General features: G+C 45.3%; 1 protein-coding gene across 26 annotated transcripts in view; it reads left to right on the top strand.

Annotated features, from left to right (window-relative positions):
• The first annotated feature begins 277 nt into the window (after positions 1–277).
• Positions 278–13,697, top strand: part of MSI2 (musashi RNA binding protein 2) — a 255,628-nt gene continuing 242,208 nt past the window's right edge. For all 26 annotated transcript variants that reach the window (XR_012625799.1, XR_012625797.1, XR_012625798.1 and 23 more), the window contains exons 1-5: positions 278–382; positions 592–632; positions 810–891; positions 1,277–1,361; positions 5,582–5,623. Coding sequence is in view for 21 of the 26 variants with exons in the window: in XM_074845694.1 (XP_074701795.1) it covers positions 321–382; positions 592–632; positions 810–891; positions 1,277–1,361; positions 5,582–5,623 (312 nt within the window). In the remaining 5 variants the exon portion in view is untranslated. The remainder of the gene's footprint in view (positions 383–591; positions 633–809; positions 892–1,276; positions 1,362–5,581; positions 5,624–13,697) is intronic.

Raw genomic sequence — 13,697 nt, 5'->3', positions numbered from 1 at the left:
GGAGGGAGGGATGGAGGGAGGAGAGGATGGTGGCGGCGGGGGGAGGGAGGGACGGCGCGGCGCGGCGCTGAGCTAAGCCGATCCCACGTGTGACGGATCTGGCTGCTTCCCCAGCGCCTCTCCAGTGAGATCCTCCGGTAGCGGAGGGAGGAGGAGGAGGAGGAGGAGGAGGAGGGGGGAAGGGAAGGGGAAAAGCAAACCGGAGCGAACCGAGCCCCGTAGCCGGGCACAGGGGGGGGCGGGTTGGGCGGGCGGGCGGGCGGGGGGGGTCCTCTCAGGGGCTCTCGTTCGGCGCGGATCGCTGCGGGCTCCGCGCGGCCATGGAGGCGGACGGGAGCCAGGCTACCTCGGGGAGCCCCGGCGAGGCGCAGCACGACCCCGGGTAAGTCGGTGGGCAGCGGGGCGGTGAGGAGCGGGGCGGGGGAGGGGGTGGTGGGGGGGCCGGCCGGTCGGCCGGCCCCCCCACCACCCCCCCCCCCCGCCCCGCTCCTCACCGCCCCGCTCCGCGCCCCTCCGCGCCGCCGTGAGGTGCCCCGTCAAAATGGCCGATCCCGCACCGGCGTTCAACTCCGCTCTCCTCTCTCCCTCCAGCAAGATGTTCATCGGCGGCCTCAGCTGGCAAACCTCACCAGGTAAGCACCGCCGCCCCCCCGCACCCCTCCCCGTCCCCGCTTCCCCCCCCCCTCCCCTTTTTCCCCCACGCGTCCCGCCCCGCGTGGGCCGCGTCCCGCCGCGCCGGGGCCTGCCCGCACCCCCCCACCCCCCCCCTTTCCCCTCCTCTGCCTCTGTGTTTCTCTTTCTCTCCGCAGACAGCCTTAGAGACTATTTTAGCAAATTCGGAGAAATTCGGGAGTGTATGGTCATGCGGGACCCCACCACCAAGCGCTCCAGGTAACACCGCCGCCCACCCGAGGCGCGTTGACAAAACTTCGCGAGTTGCCGTCGGGGCGGGTGGACGCTCCCCCCCCCCCCTCCGCCCCCCAATCCTCTTTCCACCCCCCCCCCAATCCTCATGGCACCCCACGCGTGGGGCTTTTCGAGAGGTTTTCCCGCGCCGCATCCCCCCCCCCCCCCAGCCGGGAGGAGAAAACAAAGCGGCTGGCGAGGCGGAGGGGTGTCGGGGTGCCCCCGGGGGGCTGTGGGCGAGGGGTGCGTGTGTGTGTGTGAGGGGGGAAACAGCCGTTTATTTTTATGACTTTTCTCCTCGTCTCTAGTTCTCATCATCACCCCCCTCCCCTCCCCACACCCCCATCCCCTCGCTCTTTGTCTCTCGCAGAGGCTTCGGGTTCGTTACCTTCGCGGATCCGGCGAGTGTAGACAAAGTCCTGGCTCAGCCCCACCACGAGCTGGACTCCAAGACGGTAGGTGCTGCGTGGGGCTGCGGGGGCTGCCCGCCCCCCGCTGCGGGGACAGGCGGTGTGACGGGGACCGTGCCCTCGCCCCGCGCTCGCCCGCAGCTGCCGCTTCGCCGGGGGTTTTGCGGGGCGGTGTCAAGCTGTCATTGAACCGGGACATTGAATCGCATGGTTGGGTTTTTCCTTTTTTTTTTTTCCCTTAAACTCTGCCTCTAACTTACAGAAAGCGGTAACTTTTTTTTTTTTTAAATCTGAATTTACCCATACCGACCGATGGCTCCTCCCCCAGCCTTATATTTTATCGAGCGGTGACATTGAAAAAATTGTAGAGTGAAATCCAACTTTTTTTGGTGTTCCGCTGCAGAATGCTTTCCGCAGGGAACTTTCTTCTTCTTTTGATTGATTATTTATTTATTGGTGCGCGCGTTTCAAGGTGGGAGTGACTTACTGTCAAATTGTAAAAGCTGCTCCTGGTGTCATTTCCCAAAGTCATTTTTCGGAGAGATCCCCCTCACCTGTGATGTCAGGGCCCTTATGAAACACAGGCATTAATTTATGGAAAGCTGTGCGAGAGCTCGAGAGTAGCTGTGGTAGAGAGGCACAAGTCCTAATTTGTTGTTGTTTCTCCAGAGCTTTTTGCTACACTTAGTCTCCAGTGGATAACATAAGGAAAACGCTCATGAGACTCAGCTGAGCTGTTTTTTTATAATAAACATCACATTTCCCTTTTTTTTTTTTCCTTCTTTTTAATAAAAAAATCCACGCGTGCGTTTGCCCCTTGACCTGATACGGCATTTTCAGTATTGGGTCAAACAAAAGGTATCAAGCGTGTGTAGCTTTAGGCCCTGTGTTTTTTTTTTTTTCCCCTGCGACCAGGGCCATGCAAAAAGATGAAGTTTTGTGCCTCTCACTTTATTGCAATTTTAAGCCTCGGCAAAGCTGGAAGGGGAGGGGGGAAGGACACTGGTAGAGGTCATGATTGCTTTGGTACTGATCGGTCTGAAGGGGGTTGTGTTTTGGGAAGGGAAGGATCGTGTTGGTTTAAGGGTCTGGCAGAGAGCTTCTGCTGGACGTTTCGAATGTGTTTGTTGCTGTAACTGTCTTTTATAGTATATATTGTGGATCGTAAAGGTTTTATTTTAACATGAGCATGGTGGTAGGAGGAGTCCTGTCTCGGTGCTGGAACATCTTGTGGGTGCCTGTGTGTATGAGATACAGTTAAATGAAGAATAGAAGAAGCAGGGAGCAAACATGAGTGTATGATTTTTTTAAAAAAATGTAAATTATCTGAAAACAAAAAGCCCAAAGCTCTCGTAGAGGCAGGTGGAATCTAGTGTTTTAATTCGACCTACAAATTCTGCCAGGCTTGTCTGAACACGTAGCCCATGCTTTCACATGCCTTAATAATTTGATTTTAGGTTTAATCAGATATGGTAAGATAACTGATTCAACTGTGCTCCTGAGATTAAACTCACCAGACTTTTCGTGTATAGCTATATTCTCTATGTGTTTTTAAAGATAAATTTAGATAAGAAGAACAAAGGCAAACAGTATCTTGAACGAGGGTTTAAAAAAAAAATAAATCATGGGAGGACACCCTGTCATATTTCTGACTATAATTAGGTCCTCCCCCAGCTTTTTTCCTGTATCACAGTCTAGTCCCTGCAATGTATTAATTTGCTCTTCTCTGGGGGAGGGGTGAAAAGCTTGACCAGGACAAATTTGCTTCAGTTTTGATTGTGTGATAATGATTGAATCAATCTAAATAAGAAATCGACCTTAGAATCAGTAACACAGCTTAAAAGTAAAAGATAAAACTAGCCAGGTTCCCTTTCAGCCGTTTATTTGTAGACGTATTGTAGTAACTGTTCTTTAGTATAACATAGCATTTGACTCTGTTTCAACGTTCAGCACAGGAGGCAGATCGGTTGGGTATTGGCATGGAAACGTCGCTCTTGTTTACAGTTACGTTAAAAGCTTTGTTTAGGTAATGGCCATTCATATCAGAAATAGTATTATAGTCATTTCCTAGAGGACTTGTAGATACAGTAAGTAGAATTGTACCTAACTAACTAATTTTTTTTTTTGGTAGAAGTTTGATTTTTTTTTTTTTTTTTTTTTATTTTGGTTGTTGTTTGAATAGTTGACAGGGATATGCAAAAGGTATGGATTTGCCATGTTGATTGCTAGTGTTCATCTTCAAACGCTGATGGTGTTCATCCAAAAGGTTTCCTGAAGGAAAATTCAGTCATTTAAGAAGGGCTGTCGCTGTGGTGCAAAAAGAACTCCATGCTCTTTGAACTGACCTTCAAAAATGAATGTGTTGCTTTAGAGTTTAATGGCTCTTGCAACTTTTTGCCAGTGGGACTTTGCAGTGATGTCCTGCTGGTGGGACTGTTCTTTGTTGAGAGAACTTTTGCTTTTGAAGCAAATGTAGAAATGTGCATATTTGCCTCCACCTTTGGGTATCGCTGTGGAAAATCCGTACCTGTTGTATTTCCCCAGTAGACAAATGCTTAGTCAGTGCTGAATATGTTTGTAGATAATGTTAATCTCTATGAAAAGGTTAGCTTTCTAGATAAATAATTTTACTTTCTATGCTTTTTGAACAATAAAGTGGCATGTAATCGCTCATTTCTCAGGTATGTCCTAAACAAGATACTACATTTGTATCCGATGTAGACAAATCAGTTTATCAGTTGCACATCAGATGTTTGTGATATTTCCAATTTTGACAAATTAATTGAGTAGAACTGCTTTTTAGGAGAGGCCCGTGGTTATTTATCAGTGACAGGAATATTTATCACCACAGGAATAACAATACCAAATGGAAACATCTCCTTTTCTTAACCAGGGTTAGCTTGAGGGAGGAATAAAACCCAACAAAAGCCCAACCAAACTGTTAAAGAAAGCCTCTACTTCTAAATACGCCTTAACACAGTCAGGATTAGTCTCATCAGTTTGTTACGTAGTCAAAGATGACACTGAAAGCAGTAGCAAGTTGCACAGTTAAGGTAGGATTTAGTCCTTTAAAACATCCTTTTCCAGAGTCTTTATTTAGAACATGTCTGCGTGCAGATGCTGCTAAAAACCAGAGGTGAAATCAGCAGCACGCAGACGCTTTATTGCGATCATTTTTAAAGATGACAATTGGAGCTGGGCAGTTGTTTAAAAGGTATGCTTTTTATTTACATCCAGCCACGCATCTGCGGTGGTGTCTTTTTGTTTTTTAAGTGATTTTCTGAATGGTGGAGAGGAGTCGCTTTTTAAAGATGACCCGTGTGGAAGTTGTTTTTAAGATTGCAGAATTAGCATTTTGGAATTGCAGAGTGGACACGCTTTCTGATTTATGCAGCGCGATGGCAGTCAGTGCTGCATCTTAAAACAAGGGAGCATGGGGTAAAACAAAGATATTTTTTTCTTCCTTTTTGTCTCTGTGGTGGCATGCTTCCTTCAAGCATACTTTAGGTAACTCCTTCATGGAGAATCTTTAAGAACTTGGTTTCTTCTGGTTTAAAATGCCTGTGTGTTTCGTTCATGTCTTGCTCTCCTCTCTTCCCACCCCTTCCCATAAATGCCCCCTCGTAGTCTTCCGTTGCTCACATATATTCTTTGATGGCGAGCAAACAATTTGGCACATTGTTATGAAGGATAATCCTGTAGTCCTTCTAATGTTTTAGTTTTAATAACTGAAATGTGAATAATTTGACTCTGTGTTCTGCATTTCTTTTTTCATGTGGTGTTGCCAGTCAGTTGACAGAACAAAGCAGAAAAATAAAAGTAACCCCAAACTGAACTGAAGGAAGGTGCAGGTGTCAAAAACAATAGGTTAAGATCTTGATGAGGAATTCTGGCCATCTTTCTGTGCGACCCCCAGAGTACGCAGATAACATTTAACAGGCCCTTTTGGTTGTAGAGGCAGCACCCGAAGACTAATACAGAGCTCCCTGAGCACCACCGGAGATTGTTGCCCAGAAGATGATGTAGGAGGTGTATGGAAGAGGTGTTTTCTTCCTCTCTTCCCGTCTCCCTCCCCCTGCCAACCCCCCCACCCCCCCGACAAACCCAGACTGTGATCCATCAGTTCCAGAGTAGTTCTAGATGACCCAGTGTGCTGAATTACAAGCCTGAGAAATGAGGGATTAATAATTCAGTGATTTAAAAACAAAATAATATAAATTGACAACAAAAACTATCTTGTTGATTTCCCCTTTCTTTTTCCCCAGATTGACCCTAAAGTTGCATTTCCCCGACGAGCACAGCCTAAGGTAAGTAGGAGGATCGATAATAGGATTTTAGGCACACAGAGAATCATTGTTGCCAGGCAGTTCAGGTTTCAAACAGGGAATTGGCAATGAAAGCTTTTAAAGCCGGAGTGCATGGCGTCTTAAGGGTATCAGCGTATGGCTGTGAAACTACAGGAGAGCTGCTTTGTGCGATATTACGTGTCTCCGGTTTAACCGTCTCCTTGCAGAGTCCCGCTCAGTTGCGGCTGGCGGAAAAGCGGCGACTTCTCTAGTTCTGGCGGGAGACGGTCGCCGCGTTACTCGCGTTTGTTGTGCTGTTTTACGCAATGTGTTTTGCATGGTGTTTATGAAGAGCGTTTGGATTAAGTGCAGACTTCAGGCTTGTTTTGAGCTGAGCTTTCAGTTCTGTGGTTGTGATGGATGGGAATATATCTCTGCCTTCATTGTTTGCAAATTTTCTTTTGTATAACTTGAGAGATGTGTTTGGAGACTAATAAGCGTTGGATAGCAAGTTTCTGATGAAGCTCTGAACTCTTCAGGCCACGGGGTATTCTTCTGCGGGAACAGTGAAACAATGAGCTTTAAGTCTCTTAGCCGATCAGGCTGGCTGGAGAAGTGACCTCCTCCTTCCAGGGCACTCCTGCTATAGCGCGGCTGGTTTCCACGCTGGGACAAAGACGGTGTGGCGATGGGCAGAGGAACTTTGTCTGCGTGCTTGGTCTGAAGCATCCCTGGGTGCCATTTCTTCTGGAGGAGTTGCTTATGGAATAGAAGTGGTTTTAGGCTGTGCCTAAGGAAAACAGCAGATCGGTTTCAAATCCAAATGGGCAGTCAGTTGTACTTGAATATTGAAAGCCAGAGGCTGAAAATAAACTTCTGTAATTGACTTTTTCTTTTTTTAATTTGTTTTTGAGAGTCTGTTGGAAGAACTTAATTTAGCTGGTGTATGCCACTTGTATACGCTCTAGTCATCCTGGGTTACTTCAGTATTCTGTTAAAAACATGGAAGGACAAGGCTGCAAAGTTGTGGATGCAAGTCAATAAGGAAAAGTGGTTTAAAGTTGGTGGCAGGAGACTACCTGAACAAGTTCAACCTAACAATTTTGTTGCATATAGCTCCTGGTGAAAACAAGCAGCTTAATAGCCTGTGGAACCATAATGTTAAATATTATATATTGTGCATCTAGGAAGAATGATGTATAATTAAAAAACCCTAGGCATATAGCAGGAGAGGTGCCAGTGATTTCTTAAAAAGATTAAAAAAAAAAAAAAAAAAGAGAACAAAACTTGCAGAATTTTAACCCAGACTAATGTAGACAAATATTTAGAGGTTCTTTTCTTCATGGGACATGTCTAATAACTAATTAGTGACTAATGGCGTGCCTGGCTTGCTTCTGCACTAAGCAAGGAGTTTATAGTTCGTAGGGTTTGTGGCTTCTGGATTATGTCGTTGGATTAATGCTGTCCTTAAGATAGAACTCGGTTTTCAGAATTTTGAAGGCTTTCATAATTAAAGTATGAAGATGATCTTGCGTTGTGAATGATGTTCCTTTCCCCCTTCCCAATACCTTTTTAAAGCCTTATTTACATTTTAAACTGTCTTCAATTACCAGTTATCTGTTTCTACAGTGTTATTTGCAAAAGTTTATAACACTTACAACAGAGCTGTTAAGCTGTCCCATGTGATTTCTTCTATAACAATTAAAAAAAGCAGGGCATGTCTTATGCTGAGGATATTGGTGAGTTAAATTTTCGTGTTCAAAGAATGCAAAATGAGGTCATTTTTACAAAGGGGAGTTTGTTTTTCTCCACGTAGGTTGTGTTTTTTTTTTTTCCCCCCTGGTTTTGGTAGCGGACATCTTTCAAGTGTGGGGCAAATCCTGCGACGTAGGCTGGATTCCACTCTTAGCAGGAACTCGCTCTCTCCTGAGAGGTCAGCAGTGTCTGTTTCTGCTTTTTACACACTTGTCCTTTCTAAAGTGTTGGGATTTCTACAGGGCACTTGGAAAAAAATCTTAGGATTGAAAGGAGCCTTATTAGGAAACTGGAGAAAATCAGATGCAAGAAAGAACAGATTTTACATCAATTATGATGTCTTATTCTGCACAACATTCCATAATCTGGATTTTTGGTTTTCTGTTTTTTAATTAGATACTGAATGAAGGTTTTGGACTTCAGTTGTTCGTTTATCCCAGTTGAATAGCGAATGCTCAGCGTTAAAATGTGACTGTACTTTAGTCTAATTAACTAGCTAATGCTTGGGTCTGTGGAGATTAATGGCGTTTAATGAAATGTCTCTGTCTCTCTCTCTCTAGGTGCGAGAGGGAGATTTTTTTATTATTGTTTTTTTCCCCTGAGCAGTCTTCCTTTCTGGTACGTTTAGCAAAATGGGGACTGGGCTTTTTTCCTGTGATCATCCTGGCAGTGACTGGGTGCTGAGGTGGGAGCAAGGCTGCAGCAGAGCTTCCCCCCATCCATCCCCTTCCTTCGGGAGCCCTTTTGACCTGCCTCGGCACGATTAACCCTTGAGCGGGCAGTGGCTGCGCTGGTTCTTGGCTGCCTTCGCCTCCTGTGCCAGATCACGTGCTCGCTGTGGTCTGCGGGGTCACGCTCACTTATTTGTGCACGCACAATAATTTGTTCTCCTTCCTTCCCTGCTTCTGATTCATTTTAATTGGCTAGTCTTCCCCTTTCAAACCATAGCCCAGTAAAATGCTTTCTTTTGGGCTTTTTAAACGGCATCTCCATGATTTGACACCTCTCTGGTGATGCAAATTGGTTACTGAGCAAGAAGTGGCAGGCTGTAACAGCAGAGCATTCTTCCCTGATTTTCTTAGAATGACCCTTGCAGAAAATCCTGGGTGATTGCCTCCAGTGGATTATGCCGTGATGTGTAATCCTGCTCTCCTTGTGAAGTCCAGGACGACTTGAAGCCATTGTTTTAGGAAATTTGCTGCGGGGGTTTAACTTGTTGAGGTTCTAGTATATGGCTAACAGCAAGATGAAAAAAATATACGTATGCTTTCTCGCGGCTCCTGTTCCTTGATAAAATCTGTCTTGCTTCCAAGTGCTGGAAGGCGCTCTGTAACAGTTGATCGTTTATAACTCTGCTGACTTAAAAATCCTTAAAAAGCAGCAGTGACGGGAGGTGGGGTAGTAGTTTTGTACCCCCTTTTGAATACCGAAGACTACAATAATTTGACTTTTTAATATACATAGCCTGTCAGTTCTGACATTAGCTGCTATATTAGGTTGGAGAAGCCTTATCAAATTTAGCATGTTCATTAGATATTTTCAAATGTAAGCAGTTTCCTCCCTCACCACCCCACCCCACCCCCCGCCTCAGGGATTTATTTAAAAACCAAACCAAACCTGAAGAGCAAAAGGACAGCAGCATTAGTCTGTGAAGAAGCTCCTTGGCCATGAAAATATCTTCGTGTGACTTACTGGTATAGAAATTTGGATGCTTTGCTTTGGAAAGCCGTGTATGAAACAGAGGCAGATAAAACTTCAGTCAAAGTGAGGCTACACACTGAGTTGCATTTTGCGCTCCGGGTCCTCCAGGATGGGACTGAGGTGCCTGTTCTTCCCAGCACTTACTACAGGGGCACACTGCATGTGCTTCATATGGTTGTTGACTTGCTCGAGCGATTCTCAAGCTGGAGCTACTCATAGTAGTGTTCGGTGGTGTTCATTAGCGTTGTGGATGTGACCTGCTGACTGTAGATCTGCATCCTTCCCCTTCAGGAAGGGCAAGCCAACTGCTGCTGCTGGAGCTGCTCCGGTAGCTCGCCGGTGTGGACTGGGTGATGGGTGTATAGCGTCCCGTCTGCTGATGACCCAGAGCAGAGGTGGTTGTTGTCAGGGTTGCGTATTTTCATTTGGGATCGAGTCTACGTGGGTTGGGTCTGGTATTCTGGTGACCACTCGATCACAAAATCGCAGAAGGGCTTTATTTGGTGAGGGAAGCCTTATGTCCGATTATCAGATGGTGATGCTGCATGCTGATGTTTTTATTAGATGGATCTTACTCTAACAGAGGTCAGCGCAGAACCGATAACTGCTTCCGGCGCGCTGTGCTCCAGGCAGTCAGGGTATCTGCAAACTGCGTACCTTGGCTGTGGACTAGCTGGTTTCCTGCCTGACTGGGCACGTGGACTGGGAGAGGTGCAGTTGTGTACATCTGTTCCTCCCTGGGCAGAAAACAGTGTCAACAACTCTCCTTTCATTTGAGCTGCTGCTGGTTAAACCCGTGTGAAGCTGGCTATTGCGGAGCAGCACATGGAGGGCATGCCCTTTTAGAGTAACACCCAGGCTAAACTGGGATATTTTTTGTGAAGCGAACCAGTGGGTTGGGATGTCTGATTCCAATTAAGTTAACTGTGGGTGGGGTGTCTGCATCCCTTGGCTGCCTGATAAGCGTGAGCCAGAGTAGCAGGGAGAGATTTTATTCCAAAGCAAATGATGGACCTTGATAATCAAGAGTTCTGTTGTTTGTTTCCTCCCCTGCTTCTGCCTGTAAACTCCTCCAGGTTAGTCTCGCTACTTCCCATCTTATTTTAAGTATCGGGTAGACTTTGAAGTCCTTTTCAAAAGAATGTGAACTGAATACAGTGTCAGAACTCAGGAGTCTTCCTTTCCTGCCACCCTTCCTTCCCTACCAGGCTGTAAAGAGCAGCAAGGTCAGACCTTTTCCCTGTGATTTTTTTTTTTCTTGTTTTTAAATTCCCCTGCATTTGCAGGTCTGGATGGAGTAAAGAGAGGAAGTATTTCCTGCTCTTGGCATTGGGCATAGATGTGTACCCTAATACTGATGTGTCTTCTGCATGCAGAGAAATATGAAGTCCTTACCAGACAGTATGAGGGATTTCTGTTTATGTTCGATGGCCAGTATTTGGGCTTCTTGTTCCACCAGCCTTGATGTAGATCCCTTGTCCAGGGTAAGCTACGCCTAGAATTTGTCTCCCTCTGGCATTGGATGGTCAGTCAGAAAAGTCAATGAGTCTGAGTCTTGACTAATCAACCCAGGTCTTCTCAGATAGTAGAGGATCAGGGTTCTGAAACCCATTATTCCTGGGCTCAGATTCTTGTTCTCTGCGGTCTGTTTGAGGCAGAGCATGATCTCTGGTCGTGGATGCTGGCAGCCAGAGGAAAAAGTGGCTGTGCAAGGTGTTCTGTGGAGCGCAGTGAGTTTTGTCAGAAGCAGGAGCAGAGCTGGATTTCTGTAAGTTTGTTGTTTTTGGAGAGGTAAACATTTATTTCTTCTCCCCAACGACTTGGGTAGATAGCTCACATTGTCCTTAGTCCCCCCAGACTGTCTTGTACTTATGTAAAATGTATGTATTTCTGTTACCATTGCCTAAGGATGTCTTTCATGTTAAGAATAGCTCTGATGTACTTACCTTCACTTTGACTTGCTGCTACCTAAAAATTAAAATGGAACATCATCTAATTTGGGATTTTTTTTGTTTTAGTTTCTTTTTTTAAAGGGGATTCTACATTCCCTGAGCTTTTCTGTACTGTTGGATTATTTTTAATGGCACCTAGAACCAGGTGACTTATCTGCACCGAGACCTTGCTGCTTGGATACGCCAGGAAAGGGTCCGAAATGAGGGAGGTCAGGGAAATGGAAGGAGAGCAGCATGCTAACACCCTTGTGCCTTCCTCTCTGCTTCCAGATTGAGTACATCTCGTCTGCAAAGTGCTGAGCCTTTATCAGCCCGGGGGTAGGTCTACTAATGACTGATCTAAAACCATCAAATTCATTTATTTGTCACTGCCAGTGACAGGCCAGTTATTGCTAATGGATTCTTTTTTTAGCCTGTTGACTCTGGTGATAGTCTCATAAATGTTGTGAAATCCAAAGCATTAAGGGAACTTGTAACTTATTTTTAGAGGAGAGCTATTGAAACAGGGTAACGTGGTGTGTGTAGATCAAGGTATATGTTATACTGAAAAGGAAAAAGAACAACTTCTCTATTTCATTAAGCCATACATAGGTGTCTTTGCTGTTCCTAATAGTTATTTGACTTTTCAGTTGTATTTTAGTGTTCTCTTTAAACACGTTTTGGGTCATGCTGTAAAGGGAGGAGAAGCTGTAAATAGAGCCAGTCATCTTAGGGAAAAATGTCTTGTTTCAGAAAATGGTTCATCTGCAGGGCCTGAATCTTCTCTGTCCCTATTGTGTGAAAGCACTTAAGCATATACTTAAGTTGGCATAAGCATGTGGGTAAGTGCTTTGCTGAATCAGGATGGACTAAAAGCACATTATTAAATGCTTTGTTGAACTGTGGAGCCTGTAGCAGAAAAAGATTAAAAGATTACTTTGTGTATTTGACAGTACTTTGTATATGGTCAGTCCCATCACTTCTCTTTCAGAGATAGCCAGTTTGATCTCTCTCTCATTTTCCCCCTTCCACCAGAGGATCTCATTCACAAGGAAATATTAATCTGCTGTTTCCTCAGAAAGTGTTTGCAAGGTCAATGTCGCATCAGACTTTTTTTTAAAAAAAAAACAAAACCAAACCTAAAAATCATTGTCTAAGCTTAATTTAGTCTCTAGCCCTGCAATCACACATTCTATTTGCCTTAGTCACTGGAATAATTCTGTAAACTATGTGAGTAGTGTTCAACGTGGCTTAGGTTTCTAAGACATTATTGCTGTAGAAATTGTGGTTTGCTGAGTAATTTGAAAGTTAATGTGAATCTCTGTAGTCAGATCAGCATGCGGTATTAATAAGTTACTTCTAAACTTTGGCATTTTGCTGCTGTCCTGTTGAAAAGCTTTCCTTTATTTTTTAAGTGCAGAGAAAATCTGAAGAATGTTAGGAAGTTCTTCTCTGCTCAATCATTCCTCGTGCTGGGACATCTGCAGCTGGGTGTATTGTTGTGACTGAGTAGGCTTAAATTAAGTATTAAGATTGTACTTCAGGAACTCTGTATTATAAAGAAGGACCCTACTCTGCTAAGGCTTATGCAATTCTACACATGAGGAATAGTTCCAGAGACCTCAGCAAGCACAGCTAAATGCAGACAAGGCTTCTTAATATGTTGGTGAAGTGTACGTGGCAAGAAAGGTGAAGGAAAAGCAGTATTGACAGCAGCAGAAAGCGTCGTTCCCTCTGCCCTTCCCTCCCCCCAGCAAAGACTTGCATTAATTTCCCATTGACTCTGATGTACAATAGGGAAGAGGTTTCAAGCTGACTGAAGGGGCAAAGGTCCAAGAAAACTACTGTAGCAAGAACTGATGCAGAGTGACAGTAATGAGGTGGCCTGGCAGGTGGGAGGGAAAATGGTGGGGTGGGGGAAAGAAACTAATATCTAGTGAATTAAGTAGTTCCCATGGTTTGAAGTTGTTAAGTCCTCTTGGTTTTATTTTCCTCTGGATGTGCCGTACAGCTATGAGATATGGCTGGAGCAAGGCCTCCTTGGCTGAGAACGTGGGCAGGGTGCTGGTGCAGCTCCAGTCCTCGTGGTTCGGGGCTGGGAGTGCTGGTGTTGCCCGGAGGATATGAAATCCTTCTGTAGCGTCCCCAAACCTGCACTGGGCTGTTTAAATTTGTGTTTTATTACTCCTGACTCTGAGCTCATCTTTCTGTTGTTCTGTGGGTCAGTTTGGCATCAAACAGCAGGTGAGGAGCTCAGGGTGAAGTGTTTTGAAAATCTGGTTTATTTAAAATAGGGACTGCGATGTGCCGGCAAGACTTCCAGCTTCTTGCATGCTGGTGGAAACAGAATGCCTGCTAGACAGAGAGTCAGTAGAGGCTTTTATAGCAATTGCTGAATAAACATTGTTCAGGAATCTTCCCGAAGGGTGACTTGGTGTGGTGTGTAAAGAGGTTGCGAGGAGCTGAGCGTTTGTCCCAGGTATCCATAAATCCCCCTGGAGTGAGAGGTATTGCTCAAATCGGAGGCTTGGTTTGTGGCAAAAGCTTGTTGGCTGCAAACCCTCAGCACTGGCAGAAGGTTTGCTGTTTGTTTGCACTGCTGGAAAAAGGTGTTGCTGAAGGGGACGTTGCTGGTGATTTTTCTGCGGTGCTTGCTGAAAGAGTGAAACTTCTGTATAGTTTTTCATTCGGACACATTATCAATCATT

Source organism: Strix aluco, chromosome 19, assembly GCF_031877795.1.
Source record: "Strix aluco isolate bStrAlu1 chromosome 19, bStrAlu1.hap1, whole genome shotgun sequence".
Classification (NCBI taxonomy): Eukaryota; Metazoa; Chordata; class Aves; order Strigiformes; family Strigidae; genus Strix; species Strix aluco.
This window is presented reverse-complemented; position numbering and strand designations above follow the sequence as displayed.